This window comes from Podarcis tiliguerta (assembly GCF_965153285.1).
Source record: "Podarcis tiliguerta genome assembly, chromosome: 12".
NCBI lineage: Eukaryota > Metazoa > Chordata > Lepidosauria > Squamata > Lacertidae > Podarcis > Podarcis tiliguerta.
Window position 1 is genome coordinate 6,942,505 of NC_139545.1, and position 15,881 is coordinate 6,958,385.

Here is a 15,881-nt window from a genome sequence, read left to right on the forward strand (position 1 = left end):
ATGTTTTCTGTGCTCATTTTACAGAATGACTGCCTAAGCAAAGATTTCATAAGAGCCTCTTTCAAGATCTTCCTACCATAACCTTAAGGCTGGGAACATTTATCTTCAAAAGAAGCAACTGAGCAACATGAACTGATGCAAACGCAAGTCCAGTTATAAAGCAACCAGAGTATCAGATACCAGCTAATGACTTGACATTTCTGCCTCTTAAACACCCTCTTCCTGCACCCTCAACCCAGCTTACACCACTAATGGAAGGCGTGACCCAACTAGCACTCTTTGTATTAGAATAAGTCTATGCTAAAGCTATACTGAGGGTGTAAGGTGAGAGTACTTCCTACATTATAGTCAGAAAGACACTATAAATAATGATCCTGGATTGCAATGCATGTGCAAGCCACTGTTTGCTGGTTCAGATGAAAGGGCAAACTATGGTTTCGACTCAAACCAGGACTGGAGGAGCAAGTTGCCTCATGTGGGAGGTTAACTAATGAGTGAGATGATGAACCATAAAGACAGTATATGTACAGTAAGGTGGTGAAAGAACTGCGGGTGTCTTTGCCCTCATAACCACTGGCTAAAAAAAAGCAAAGATGGCAGCATTCAGCGCCATATAATTGAAACATTCTTTCCTATGCTTTTTACAAGAAGAATTGACACTATATTGGTTGAATTACTTTGTTCACTGCGTGTCGAGACCCCGCAGCCACCCCCTCGTTGGAAATAACACAAGGACACAGATATTAGGTAAAGTAAAGGGACCCCTGACCATTAGGTCCAGTCGTGGCCGACTCTGGGGTTGCGGCGCTCATCTCGCTTTATTGGCCGAGGGAGCCGGTGTACAGCTTCCAGGTCATGTGGCCAGCATGACTAAGCCGCTTCTGGCGAAACCAGAGCAGCGCACGGAAACGGAACCAACTCAAGCTCCCTCTGGTGTTCCCATCGGGGTCGTGTCAAGGCCCTAGCCCCCAGCCGGGCTTCGGACTAGATCAACACCCCCAGATTCCTTTAACGGAATACCCTTAAGCATGGAGGGGCCGATATAATTAAAACATTCTTTCCTATGCTTTTTACAAGAAGAATTGACACTATATTGGTTGAATTACTTTGTTCATTGTTGGTTGCTTAACGAAAGAGGCGTATCAGATTGGCCTCCTTCATTAATGAGGCAAGCAACTATTCTCACCAACAGACAAAACTACAGGGGAGAATTACCTTGAGGGCAACATTTTCCAACAGTTTTATACCATTGCTTTTTGCAAGAGCAGCCACCAAGCATCTGTCTGCAAGAAGAGCCAACACCTTTTAAAGAGATGCGAGTTACAACAGCTTTCCATTCACATTGGCCGACTGCAGTTTATACATCACAACTGAAAACTCTTGGCTTCCTTGCTAAAGAGGACAGATCCTGCCACCAATCTAAATAACCTCTGCCAGTCTGAGCTGGGCAGGTAATATTCCTGTTAACTCATTATAATTGCATATGTTCCTTTATGTGAACAATATATACGCCAAAAAAAAATGCTAAGAAGAATAGCCTGCATCGCAGGTGAAACCTACAGGTAATGTGAGAATAGTTCTCTAAACGTCAACTAGACAAAATAGGAAACAATATAGTAACTGAATTTAGAATGGGGAAATCAAATAAGTATAAAGCCGACAAACTTTAGCTCTCACACAATATGCACAAAGATCATCATGCTTCATTCCTTGCATAACTGGATTTATTTTGAAACAACAAGCACTGAATACCAATGTCTAATTAAGCAATCTGTTCCAGGTGTAGAAATTCCAATCCACACATGGAGCTTCCCAATTCATTTTAGTGGAGGGATGCAGGGCATCAATCTCTGTGTTCAGACAAGCACTAGCTCTCGCCCTACAGAAATAAATGGAGGTGCTACACAGCAATAGGCTTCTTGCACAGAAACAATAGAAGGTAAATGCTAATTCCGTTTTGGTAGAACCTTGCTTATGACTCAATAGATGCATTGTTCTTTTTTTGACTCCAGTCTCAAACGCTGTCATGACTCTTCAGTGCCACTGTGAAACCAAGCTATTTGCACTGTTTTGATCCAACTTGGAGAAGTACATTTTAGAATCAGGCTGGGGTAGATTTGTTTTACAAGAGTTACAAAGTGCAAGATGAGAAAACCCAAGTAGTGACAGGCTGTATGAGAAGTTTTCTTGGTCCCACATGTACAGCCACAAGGAAAAATCAGTTGCACAAAGAGCCTCCTCATACATTGCAGTAGAGGTACACAACAACAGTTGTGACTCACAAGGGCTCCTCTTCCCCCACACAATCAGTGTGTGTGTGGGGGGGGGGGTAACAGAAGATCTAGATTGCTTGGAGACAAGCTGAGCCAAAAGTTCAAGAAATTAACTTTTTTGCTTCTTCAAGGGCAGACAATAAAGGGTATATGACAAATTCTCTACCTCTTTTTTTTGGGGGGGGGGGAGAGTAGTATTGTGAAATTTCCAGGAAAGGGGGTGGGCTTAATTCGAAAAACAGGATTTCAGGCTTGCTCTCCCACCCACACCTTTTAATACTTAGTTTTGCTGCGGCAATTGGCAGCAGTGCTCTTTTCCGCAGCTCCAGTGGCCTCTCTTTCCCACCTGGGGAGCACTTTCTTCCCCAAGATGGCCCAGGAAAAAGGCTACATCACAAAACGGCACCCATCCAAAAGATGCATTTTGAGGGGAATATGCGGCAGTGGCAAAACGACATCTGGGAGGAGAAAGGCTGTGGGATATCAAATCCTCCTCTTTTCAAGGTAAGCCTCTAACTCTGCAAATGTAATGATACTCTTCTGCCAACAAGCATTGCAGGATTTATGCCCCGAAGTCTGTTTCCCCAGATAAGTCTTCTCCCACACCCCTGAAATCATTTCCCAAACTGCCCCCTCACCGCCACAGTCTGTGAATAGAACTGTGAAACAAAACTGGGAGTTTTGGGTTCATTTTTGTTGTAAACTCTCTACAAGGAAGAAGATCCATCAGCAGGGATTGGAAAAAGAAACTGGGCCACTAGATAGGAAAACGGCATGTGTGGAAAACCTTATTGCATCTGAGAGTAAACATGACTACCAAGTTGCTCTTGGAATCCCAGCCTTCATATTTATTATCCTATCACAGCCAGTTTGGAACAGCTACACATTTGTTAAGTGTTGAAGAACATCTACAGCATGGGCTGGCAAGCTAAGGCCAGTAGGCCGGATCAGGCCCAATTGCCTTCTAGATCCAGCCCACAGACGGTCCGGGAATCCAGGCAGCCGGCATAGTGTGCAGGCACGACGGTTTCTGTGACTCATCCAGGCTTGTGGGTCAAAAGTGAGGCTGGCTGCTGTTTGAGACAAGCCCCTTCTCCATCCGTCTTTTCTTCCGGGGTGGGGAAGAGGGAAAAGGAGCCACAGTTCGGATTTTCACCATAGAGCTGCCGGCGACTGACCTCAGGAAGGGCAGTGGCGGTGGCAGGGGCTTGAGGGCACCTTAGGAGCGACGCCCGCCGGTGTCTGTGGCAGCGGTGCTCCCTGCCAGAGGAAGCGAAGAGCGCTGGGCAGCTGCACTATGAAGCAGTTCTGCACTCTGCTGGGGAGGCCCCTTGTTAGCTACATGGTGCGAGCCATGGAAAGATAAATAACCGCCACCTTGTCTTCCCTTACACGGGGAAAAGAACGTTTTTGCTTGAGCGGCGCTGGCCTGACTTAGCGTGGCCAACCCACACATGTGTGCACCCACACATGTGGACATGCTCTCCAGGGCTGACAGGAATGGTGCGCTTACCTCAGCCCCCCACCCCCCTGCCTTACGAGAGAAATAATAACTGTCAGTGCCATTACATTACATTACATTTGCAAAGTTAGAGAGCCAGTGTGGTGTAGTGGTTAAGAGCGGTAGTCTTGCAATCTGGGGAACCGGGTTCGCGTCTCCGCTCCTCCACATGCAGCTGCTGGGTGACCTTGGGCCAGTCACACTTCTCTGAAGTCTCTCAGCCCCACTCACCTCACAGAGTGTTTGTTGTGGGGAGGAAGGGAAAGGAGAATGTTAGCCGCTTTGAGACTCCTTAGGGTAGTGATAAAGCGGGATATCAAATCCAAACTCTTCTTCTTCAATGCGTAAAACGCAAAGGAAGCAGCATGGGTGTATGAGCGGGGGGGGGGGGAATCACATTTGGGCAACATTGGGGTTGGTCCCAGTAAGGGTTTTTGCCAAAAATGTGGGTCAGAATCATGGCAACATATAGTTTGGTCCCCCACAAGGTCTGAGGGACCGGCCCCCTGCTGAAAAAGTTTGCTGACCCCTGGTCTGTAGGTTCATCAGTGCTTTCTAACCACTGGTGAATAACTGTTCTTCAAATGTGCCGTTTCTTCTTTTAACAAGGGACTATTATAGTGTGAAGAATAAAATAATATTCAAGCTTTCCATAAACGCCTCTGGAAATAATATACAATAACGTTTTACAATTTGATGACATTTTGCTTTGGAGCCTAAGTCGAGAGGAGGAAGCACTGGGGGATTTGGAGGGGGGGGGGGAATGTGCTTGAAAACAATAGCCAGGGAAAATTACTTTCATGTCATATTTTCCAATCTTGGGTTTCACACATTGCTTTTAACCTATAGTGTGCGTTGTTGTTTTTTTAATGCTCCGAGACCTTTCTCCCGCAAGTAATCTCTTGATAAATGTCACTCTTGGCTTTTATTCAAAAGAACAGAAAAGTCACATGAAAGTAAGAGGAAAAGCCTCAGCACTTTGCTTTGCATTTTATCGTATGTTAATTTTTGGTTATCCTGTTTGTTAGCAATCAATGCTAGGCCATGCAAAGATGACATATGGCTTTCCTAGAGCGATCCTCAAATTTTGGAGTTCACAGAATGCCTGGAAGTGGGTGCAAAGTTACAGGAAGGAGTATCAGCTAAAACATGCCTCTACAAGGGCACTGACGAGCCTTATGGAGTCTTATCGGCCTCATTATCCCAACCTGGTTTGGGAAGAGCTGTTTCTTGGGGTTAATGGTACTTCACGGAATCATAAAGTTGTGATTTTCCTGGTATTAAGAGGTGTCAGAGACGTCTCGTTCCATTCATCTTTCTAATGCCAGCTTTAGAACATTGCCCTGATCCACAAATCTTTGCACATGCCAGCAAAGCATGTTCTGCTTGCTCTGCTATGGGATGGATTGTCGGGGCAGGGGCAAGAGAAGGCAAAACAAATTCAGAAGAAGGGCTGGTTCAAAAGAAATTTGGTCTAAGGCAGCCTTCCCAAACCTGATGCTCTCCATGACAACTGGCCATGCTGGCTGGGACTGATGGGAGTTTTATTATCATAAGCCTCTAACATATCTGCTGCTATTGCTGCCAACGGTGGTCCATGGCAGGCAGCAGCTGCAGAAGCTCAGGCTTGATGATATGGGTCTGCACTAAGAGACAGCCAAGATGGTCTCTGACCTTTTCAGCAGCCTCAACTTTTGCAGCGGGAGTCAGTCCAGGCCCCGCCCTCCCAGGCCAGATAGGAAAAGGCATGTAAGGCAGGGAGCAGGTCTTTCAGAACTCACAGCCAAGATGGATTTAAGTGTGAACTAATAGAACAACCCTAGCTCCCTGATCAGTACTTCTAGAGGGGGTTAGGATTAAGTGGATGGCCCCTCCATGGGAGTGGGACAGATCACAGACAGCCTAGAACTGGCGCAACAGTAGAAAAGAAGAAGAAAATACTCCAATTTGTCCATCCTCATCAGCAAGAGAGCAGGATAGACAGAGGTGGCTCTGCTTATCCCCAGCCTCATTTAGGATTGCCCTAAGTGTAACTCATTTTGTCAGAATTCAAACGTGTATGTACATTGGAATGAACTTCTCAACGTCTAACTTAGCACTGATTGTAATCATTTTATAGAATCAACTGACTGCAAGATGGCAAAGCTGTTAATTTCAATAAGCCAATCAGGAAGCATTCATTTATTTATATTTACGAAGGAACATGGTTTGTGTATATTGGACTCCTTCCTTAAATATTCAATGCTAAATTGCAGTTACTTCAACAGCTTTTTACAGCTGTATTTATTTCTCACAGCTTTCCTAGTATGCACAGATGATTGAATTTATGAACACGTTAGATTTCTCAATTGAAATATGAGGCAATAATTATGGCATCTAAATGCAAAATAAAAAATGTTTTCTGGATTGCAGTGTAAAAGGATGTCTCTCTCTCTCTCTCTGTGTGTGTGTGTGTGTGTGTGTGTATAAATTCTTGGAGGTTGCTCTCTGCTACACTATGAACTCCTTTATAGCTAAATTTAAGACTGCTAAATGGGTCAGGGCTTAGGTATGCCTATATCTTTGAGCAAAATTAATCAGCCCCACAATTCAAGGAACAGGAAGCCCATGCCACAATTTCAGTATCTTACATGCAATTAATTGTGTTGAAGTAACTAAGGATTTATCAGAGGTTGACTGATCCTGAACACATTTTATAAAACTGGAGCTCAGCCCCCTGCAAAGTAATTCTGACAATTATCTGATGATTGGCTTAGAAAACCATTGGTTGAAGTCAATGAGGCTGCAAATAAGTCTTAGGAGGGATGAAAGTAACATTTTAAAATGCAGTATGGTTTTCTAATGGGCAAAGGAAACTGTAAAACTTTAGTAGACGTAGCATGCTTGGGAACAGTAAAACTTTCATCCGTTTACATGATCTGGTGAGAAATAAGCCCGGTTATTGCAGAAGCCCAAAGCATGGCTGAACAAAGAGACTTGATGCTTGTGAATTTGGAAACAGTGATTGTAGCTGGTAATTTGGAAATTTTGTGAAATGGCAAACTATATACATAAATTCTTTTCAACTGATATTCTCATTCACTCAAATGATCCAAGCATAAACATGCTTTAGTTGACATCCCCAGTTGAATACACAGTTTTCACAAAGGCATTCAAAATTATTATCTCACATATCAGTTTGTGTTTCTTAAAATTAAATCCTAATTCTTCTTTATTCAAAGCAACCGAATGACAGGCTTGCTATTGCAAAAACCGATGGGCTACTGTGCATTCTGGTGGGCTATTGTGCCTTTTCCTGTCATGCTTTTTGTGGACCCACTTTAACTTTTTGAAAACCTGTTGCTGTGTATGTTACACTAGAAGAGCTCTCCTTGCCTCCTTTGATTCTGCCTGGATTTTATCAACCCCTTCTGAAAAAGAATATAATAAAAATGGCCTTTGCTTTCCCTGCCACAAGAAGTAGGGCACTCACTCTGCTGCTCCACTAGTTCCATGCAGACATGCTCACAAATTGGGGGACGCTGGTGTTTTGTTTGCTCTTATGTTATGTATTTTTGTGTTTCTGTACTGTAAACTGCCCCGTGATCCTCAGATGAAGGGCACTATATAAATGCAATAAATATAACATGTAAATCCAAAAGCAACGCCACTGCCTAGCAGGTTAACAGCAGGGGTTCAGTGTCTGCCAAGTGGTAATGTTGGACAATTCCAATGAAAACAGAAACGGGGGCAGAAATTGCTGGTGTTTGTCCCAATATTCATCCCATGTCTGGAACAGAAACCAATCCAGCTGGTATGATCAGTATTTGCTGGTTTGGTTGATTTCAATCCATAAATAATACGTAATTAATTATGTCCCTCCGCCTCCACACAATTTGCAGTGTGTAATTTTGCCGTGGCAGACAGCAAATAACATGGATTTTGGTGGAAGATGAAATGTAGCTGAACGGAAACTGTTCTGCGTGTCACAAATACAGGGCAGAACAGAAAACAACCCTATTGGGGACAGCAGCAGCAAGCAAAGGCGGGAAAAATACTTAAATTGTTGGCTTGAAAGTGCATTTTGTCTTTTCAGGGTGGGAGAGGAGCAGAGAACATCTAAGATGTAATTGCATGCCATATTGGGGAACACACTTCGAAGCAAAGGAAAACCGAAAATATCTGGACCCAATGGCTGTGAACCAACATGAAGGTAAACATTCTCAGTGGTAGAACATTTCTGAGATTTTTTTTTCCAAGTCCCCTGAAAGCACAGCTTTCAACTAGAAAACTAAAACTGGGCTTATTCAACACAGCCCTAATTTTCACTTCAGGAAATGAAAATCACTGATATTGAATGCCGCCCTAATTTTATGCACAGTAAGTTTAATTTCCTTCTAGCAAAAACAAATATAAACCTATCGCACCGGAGCCCCAACTTGCGAAGAACAGCAGCAAAAGGACACTTTGGATTCACTCAGTTCTGATCAAAGCCCAGTAAATAATGCAGCTACCCAGCAAGGGTCCTAAAATAAATGAATAACTGGATGAATAAAATATATATATTTACACTTTTACTATCAATGAGCTAATAAACATTTTTGAAAAGTTTTGATTACTTCATATATATATTTTTAAAAAGCTTTGTATAAAAGTTGATGACATAGTTAGACTTGAAACCAAGCAATAAATAACCGTGTTGCATATTGGCTGCACACAGCATTGTGCTGTTTCAAATGTTTCTTTCCCTGGGAACTGCTTTTCTGAGCTCTCCAAACTGTTCTCAGAGGACCTTCTGGTTTTACACAAGGCATTTCAAGACATTCTCTGCAGGAGACTTTTTACAACAAAGTTCACACAGAACACCAAAAGCGCCACTAGAATCTTTCCAGGTGACATTTCAGGAAGAAATGTACATAGCTGCATTATGGAGACGGATTTGATGATGGCCAATCCCAAAGAAAAATACAGTATCAAAACTTAGCAAAGGGAGCAGCCCCCAAAGCGTTTGACCCAGACCTCCCTCCTGCTGCTGTTCTCATGTATTATAGGTTGTTCCTCTCAGCAAGGAGTGACTGCGATTAGAGACACTGTTGTCTTGCATAAAGCAAAACAATAATAATATTAAAATATCATTTTAGAAAGGAAGTTGAGAGAGTCAACTATTAGCAGACGGTTTTAATAATCTTCAGCTTCAACTGGAAGATAAGTAGCATAGTGGGTAAGAGACTGAGCTACGAATTAGGAAGCCCTGAGCAGATTCTGGGCTTACTGGTCTTAGAAGGCCCTCCCTGCTCAGTAGGGCCCAAGATTTCTGCCCCAAAGCCTGCCCCATTGTCTCCTATGAACTTGTCTGAGGCTCTGCAAACTGCTTCTCAGCCTGAGCACTTCAGGATAAAAAGAACTTACAATAACAGGGCTATAATAAAAGGATTAATGAGATATTTATTTAAATATTACAACCTGCGCTTTCATAAAGAATATCAAGGCGGCTTATGACCTACAAAATGATAACATCAATCCAAAATATAATTAAAAACACCCATAAACTAAGCCCAAGGCTTTTGACATTCTGAATCAGGTAGCTTCAACCTTTTCAGATCCAGGGCCCACTTTCAAGCCAAACATGCAATTGGGGATCCATTTCTTGAATTTTTTACCCTATATTTGCATGGTGGCCGTGCTCCTTTTGCGATCCACCTAAGGTCACTAATGGGTCCCAACCCACCAGTGGAAGACCAGTACTCTAAATCACAGTATGAATAGTAAATATCTGTCTGCTTTCTGGCCTCTAAAGCTAAAGTAAGATATCAACTCACAGAGGCCTGCAGAAGTAAAGGAGACAAGTGGCTGAGGAAAAGATGAACAGAAAATTAAAATAACAAGGACAGGAAGATTATAAGCAGTTATGCCAGTGTCCCAAGCCACAATTCCCTCTGTTGATCAGGTCGGCCAATTGGTGTTAAAGAAGGACAGAACTTTTTTTATGTACGCAAGAACAGCAGCAAGAATACTTATTGCAAAGTATTGGAAGACACAAGATCTACCCACGCTGGAAGAATGGCAGATGAAGCTGATGGACTACATGGAACTGGCGGAAATGACTGGCAGAATCCGAGACCAGGGAGAGGAGTCGGTGGAAGAAGACTGGAAAAAATTTAAAGATTATCTACAGAAATACTGCAAAATTAATGAATGTTAAAATGTTGGAATGAAGTTATATGGCTTCAGTAGAAATGTTATAAGGATTTAAGTATAAATAGATTAATGGAACTTTAAAAGTAAAATAAGGTTAGAATGTGTTAAGATAAGTATTTGACAGATAACAGAGGAAGATGGAAAGGAATTGCTGAAACATTTGACAGAAGTAGAATACAAAAAGGGAGGTGTGAGGAGGTCGGGGAAACAAGTGAATGAAAGATATTGAAATTGTTTGAGTGTTTTAAATTGTTTTGTTTGGTTATGTGTTTAGTGTTATGTAGTGTGTGTTTTTTCCCCTTTTATTGTATTGTATTGGCTTTTATTTTTCTGTTTTTGTTTTTTGGTTTTGCAATGTTTAAATTGTGCAAAAAGCAATAAATATTATTATTTTTTTAAAAAAATTCCCTCTGTTGATCAGATCAGCAGCCTCCAATGGGTATGGGGATTTAGTGCACAGTTTGCAGAGCCTAACAGTGTCTGGAAGGATGACTGAAGGATCTGGAGAAGGCTGCCCTCCCTTTCTGGGGAGCAGAGATGGTCCTCAGTGGAGGCTCACATCAGGCTTGTTTGGGGAAGAAGCAACCAACTGGGCTCTGCATTTGGCTGCGGTAACTGCCACAGGCAATACACACACAAAGGAAAAAGTTAAGGGAGGCAGCCACTTTCAAAGGAAAATAATAATATAATTAGCACATGAAATGAATAATAGCTTTTGATCATCCCTGACACAGAATGCGCAATCTCTCATCAGCTTGCAAGTCAGAGTAGAAGTGTTCCACCTTGTTCGAAAGGCTAATTTAAAAAGTCAGCATGTGTTCCAATCCTGACATGCGCTGGCACTGGGGCTGGGAACAGAAAGTGGTCGCAAAGTTCAGTGATATATGAGTCAATTGAAGCCATGAGTCAATAGCTGCCTGTAGCTGATTGAATGGGCCTCACCAGTAGGTGTTACTTCAGCCATTAATGGAGTTTGCTCTGTGGACACGGCAATATATATGCCTGCCAAGACACATAAGAGATATCCAAACCAAACTCAGATCTGCCAGATTCTGAAAATACCAGATATATTTATAAAAATGCTGTTCTCTATCTGTAACAGCATCCAAAGCAATGTCTGCCTGTGCTGGCCACAGCCACACCTAACCGTATGTTTGAAACCACACTCTGACAAATCACCACAGTTTTCTCATTCATGGCCACTTCAGTTAATCAGTCAAAGTAACTCCGGGCATTTTGAGGATCCTGATTTAATGCAGCAATAACAATAATTCCAACTGTGGCTTAAACCATTCTCTGAAATTCCAAAACTTTTATTAACCTTGGCTTCTGGCTTGCTAGCTGTTTTCATCACAACGAAATATCAAAGCTCTTTCTTTGTGGGATAAGCCAAACCTCATCACAAGGCCTCTTTTCTTCTATGAGGCTTCACTTGTACCACCATGAGAGTAATTTTTCACTCCCATGGTCCTTTCCTGAAATTACTCTAAGTTGAAGGGGTGTTATTCCTTGCAGATGTAGCCCGCATCAACATCTTCTAATACTGGGTTCAAGTCCCAAGCTTTGTATGGGGTACCTTGAATAAAAGTCCTGATAAATTCCTCGGGTTTTACAATGTGTAATTACATCATCATCATCATCATCACCATCATCATTATTACAATAACCCCCCACACACATAGTTTAAAAGGCCATAGATTTTTTAATTAGCCAAAGGCCTGAGAGAAAAGGAATGTTTTTGCCTGGCACCTAAAGATATGCAATGAAGGTGCCAGGCGAGCCTTCCTGGGGAGAGCATTCAACAGGGGAGCCACTGCAGAAAAGGCCCTCTCTCATGTTGTCACCTTCTGGACCTTTTGTGGAGGAGGCACACAACGAAGGGCCTCAAAGGATGACCGCATGGCCTGGGCTGGTTTTTATGGGGAGAGGTGGACCGTAAGGTATTGTAGTCCCGAGCAGTTCAAGGCTTTATAGTTAAGAACCAGCACTTTGAATTGGGCCCAGAAACTAATTGGAAGCCAGCGCAGTAGGGTCAGGATCAATGTAATATGCTCAAACCATCTTACCCCGGTGAGGAACCTGGCCAGCTTAAGTTTCTGAACCATCTTCAGAGGCAGCCCCATGAACAACGCATTGCGGTAATCTAACCTAGAGCGTCGACAATAGAAGTTAGGCTATCTGTGTCCTGACAGAGGTGCAGCTGGGCCACCAGCCAAAGCTGTTGGCAGGCATCCCATTGCAGAAGGGAAAACAGGCTAGAGTATAAAAAGGAGGGTGGCCCAGGGTCTAGGTTTGTAAAGAGCTAATAGTTTAAGACTTAGTTAACAACTTTCAGGATACCCTGAAGGAAGGGGCTTATTTGAGGGTCTTGAGCAATTTATTACTCTTTCCAGGGCAAAGTATGCTTATGGGATAATGTGCCTATGGGGAAAAATATAGGTATACTTGCTATTTCAGGTTGTCCAGCTTACTGCATCTATAGTCTCAACTTCAGGAATTCATTCTTGATTTTGTACAGCCAAAACCGACTAAGCTGTAGTATGGTAAGCATGCAACTTACGCAGGGGTTATGTTCCCGGGGATCACACCTAAAGCCAAAATTGTGTTAGTCAAAACTAAGGTGTTTGTCAAAGGTGGGTGGGATTGCCAAAGTCTTTTTCCCCAGACGTCTGTCCACTTCCCACTCCCTTTTTATTTTATTATTTTTTAACTGCCATGCATGTAAAGCTGCATGTGCCCAAGTGAAATGTGTGTTACATTGTGGGCTTACTGTAACAGAAAAGGGGTATGTAAGAGTCTGAATCTGTTCATATTCTGTCCATTCCAATAGATGCGACTCTGAATGGATTGCTAGTTACACATTTCATTCCACGTGTGTGGAAGAATTTCTGAGATTACAGGGTGTTTCTCGCTTGCTCCCCCTCATGAACTTTTGTGCACAAATATATAATTGCCGCATTAGTTGAATCTAAGGTAAGAGTAGTAACAAAACAATAATTTTCATCAGCTACTCATAAAGAGAAAGGATTTTTAGGGTGTTTCCACAGTGATAAAGTGAAGTACAGCTTGACAAACACAAGAACCAAAATTAGGTGGCTTTCGAAGACAAAATATTCCAGCAGCTTAGTTTTACACTAAGAATGGCCTCATCATATAATTGATTCATTTCCTTTATTTTATTTTTATTGGGCTAAAACTTCTCTGTGTACACAAATACAGTAGGTGAAAAGGGAAAAAGCATCCAGTATTTCACCTACATGTAACATGAAGCAAGAGCATTTCTTTTGGAGATATTTGTACTGTAAATGCAGTGTTTATTAAAGCAGATTGAAAGCAGGTGAGTTTCAGTCCAAGTGTTTCTGATCTGTTTCACCCATAAACTTCAGTTTTTTTCCGAAATAATAAAGTCTCTATGCTACCATGACCTTGCTTTACTCAGGCTACTAAAGTGGGCTAAATTATGTGTTGTCCAATTTCAAACGAACTGAAAACACTAGAGTCTTTGGGCAATTTAACAGTGCTCAATTTCTGTGTTTCCAGGACTGAAAATAGACACTATCTGAAATGAAAGAAAAATAAACAGATTTGAATTTTTTTGTTGGATTTGTACCAAATTTTTCTAAGTACAAACAAATCTTGTTACATCCAAAGGGTAGATAGGAGCTATTGAGAATTGTTGCATCCACTACAGCAAAGCTGTAAACCGGGGATGGCTGACTTGGGGCCCATGGGCTGTGACTAGCCCACTTAAGACCCACCCCCCAAATATATTGTTTTAAATTTTATTCTACTAACTGCTCCAGTGGATCCCTGCTAGATGCAATGTGATGTCAGGATGCCCCTAGCATTCTTCATTTTAAAACACATATTTGGCCCTATTACAGGTGCCACATAATCCTGTTCCACATTTGTAAGAACTCTATTGTTTATGGTTCCAGCACCTACACTTTGGAACCGGCCTATTGAGATCACCTTCACTGTCCTGTTTCCAGTGCCGGCTAAAAATATTCCTGTTTAGACAAGCCTACCCACATGAAAGATGACATAATTTTCATCTGTTTTAGCATTTTAAATTTTAAAGTAGGGTTGTAAATATTTCTCAGTTTTACTATTTTACAACCGATTTACACAAAGTTTTCTTTTACAATCAAGCAATGTATAAATCTTATGGTTTAGATTTTTTTTACTGGTTACACTCATAGGTTTCTTGCTCCAATTCTCTAAGGCCAAAAGGTCTTTGTGATCCACCTCCTTAAAAAGAACTAAAACTGGAATGAATAATGAATGATGAAAATGTTTTCAAATCGCATAGACTAGCTGATGGGAAAGGAGCTTGGAAGTCAGCCCTGAAAACTGCAGTGCTCACTATACACACTTTCACAAAACTCACTGCATAAATGTAGCTCTCCGTTTAAAGAGGATGAGCCACCACTGCTAAAAATCATGATGTTACATTTGTGCAAGAGAACACCCAGGATATTCTCACTGGTGCAGCATCTCAGGCGAGTTCTACTCATGAAATTGCATTACACATGGCTATGAATGGCTGGGATAGGACAGAGGAATTCCACCATTAAGCATAATGCAAAAAGTCCTCTTGCTACTCTATTTTAGTTCTTTAAAGGGAAAACGAGGGGGTGAAATGGGAACTACTGTTGTGCCCTTGCTACTGCTGTGCTGTGTAAAGGGAAGAGATGGCAACCTTTCTAGGTTTTTTTGATAGCTGTCCTTAATTGGCATTAATATCCAGTTCACATTCCTAGATTGAGTCGCGGTGCCCTGCTGCCTGGTCAAGGGCTGAAAGAAACGGTTTCATTCTGGTCAGAGAGGGGAGTTCTGGTCAACTGAGTTCTTATTTAACAGGAATGCTGCCTGTCCTTATATTGGCTTGTTTCTTCCCAAGGCTGCTGTTGTAAAAAAACAGTTATTACAAAATCACAGATGGCGTACTCTCTCTTTACACAGCTACTGAACATGTAAAGCTGTCGTCCCAACACCATATCCACCCTCTGCCCAGGCAGTTTTGAGGAGGAGGAGCTCAAATATTGTGGGGTGTGTGTGTCCTGTTTGAAGTCCCAACTGGACAGGGGACACTTTTGTCCTAAAAGGGGATGATTCCATTTTTCTAGGGATGGGTAGCAACCCTACTGACTGCAGGATTAGTAGTAGTAGTAGTAGTATTTCTATACTACCCCGCACCCAGAGATATCAGGGCGGTTTGCAGAACAAAATCAAACCACAAAACCACAAAATACATAATCAAAACAACAACAACTCAACAACAACAACAACCTCCCCCCCCCAAAAAAAACCCACCACATTTTAAAAGGGCATAGGATGTCAATAAAATCAAGCAAAGTCCTGGTTAAAAAGGAACGTTTTTGTCTGGTGCCTAAAGGTGTATAATGAAGGTGCCAGGCAAACCTCCCTGGGGAGAGCATTCCACAGATGGGGAGCCACTGCAGAGAAGGCCCCGTTCTCATGTTGCCACCCTCCAGACATCTCGAGGAGGAGGCACACGAAGGAGGGCCTCCAAAGATGATCTCAGGGTCCGGGTAGGTTCATATGGAAAGAGGCGGTCCTGAGCCATTGACACCATACATATAACAACACACAAGACACACACATCCAGAAAGCCCCCTCCCCCTGTTCTTTTGATCAGTAAAAAAGGGGACTTCCTTCCCTCCCAGCCAAGCACTGCAATGTTATGTCAATGTCTATGTTTCCCCTGTGATGTAATGGTGTTCTTTTTAAAGGTCAAAATATGCAATATTAAACCTTGAATAAATATTTGTATTGGTCGGCAGGGGCCAACAATCCATGCAAGAAGGCAGCACTCTGTAGCTCTTTGGTTTTCTTTTTAATAGCCACCTCCAAAAGAAGTAGTCTTGCACATTGGGAAATATTAATCTGCAAGACAAAAATCGCCT

General features: G+C 42.3%; 1 protein-coding gene and 1 long non-coding RNA gene across 19 annotated transcripts in view; one reads left to right on the top strand and one right to left on the bottom strand.

Moving 5' to 3' along the window:
* LOC310661309 overlaps positions 1–14,168 on the top strand; it is a 29,371-nt gene extending 15,203 nt beyond the window's left edge. For 5 of the 16 annotated variants that reach the window (XR_014503880.1, XR_014503881.1, XR_014503882.1 and 2 more), the window contains 4 exons: positions 25–324; positions 1,781–1,939; positions 2,579–2,777; positions 4,803–5,245. This is a non-coding gene — a long non-coding RNA (uncharacterized lncRNA). Of the gene's footprint in view, positions 1–24; positions 325–1,780; positions 1,940–2,578; positions 2,778–2,848; positions 3,224–4,802; positions 5,247–7,849; positions 7,967–8,154; positions 8,170–12,408; positions 12,495–12,781; positions 12,887–14,153 lie in introns of those variants that run through there. The other 11 variants (XR_014503872.1, XR_014503874.1, XR_014503875.1 and 8 more) reach the window with 8 other exon arrangements.
* The window catches only part of BBS9 (Bardet-Biedl syndrome 9), a 228,402-nt gene that overhangs the window by 8,401 nt on the left and 204,120 nt on the right, over positions 1–15,881 (bottom strand). The window contains exon 22 of one of the 3 annotated variants that reach the window (XM_083407021.1): positions 8,212–8,279. The exons of the other annotated variants lie outside the window; for them this stretch is intronic. Coding sequence (XP_083263147.1) covers positions 8,227–8,279 — 53 coding nt within the window. The 3' untranslated portion in view covers positions 8,212–8,226. Of the gene's footprint in view, positions 1–8,211; positions 8,280–15,881 lie in introns of those variants that run through there. 3 annotated transcript variants of the gene reach the window in all.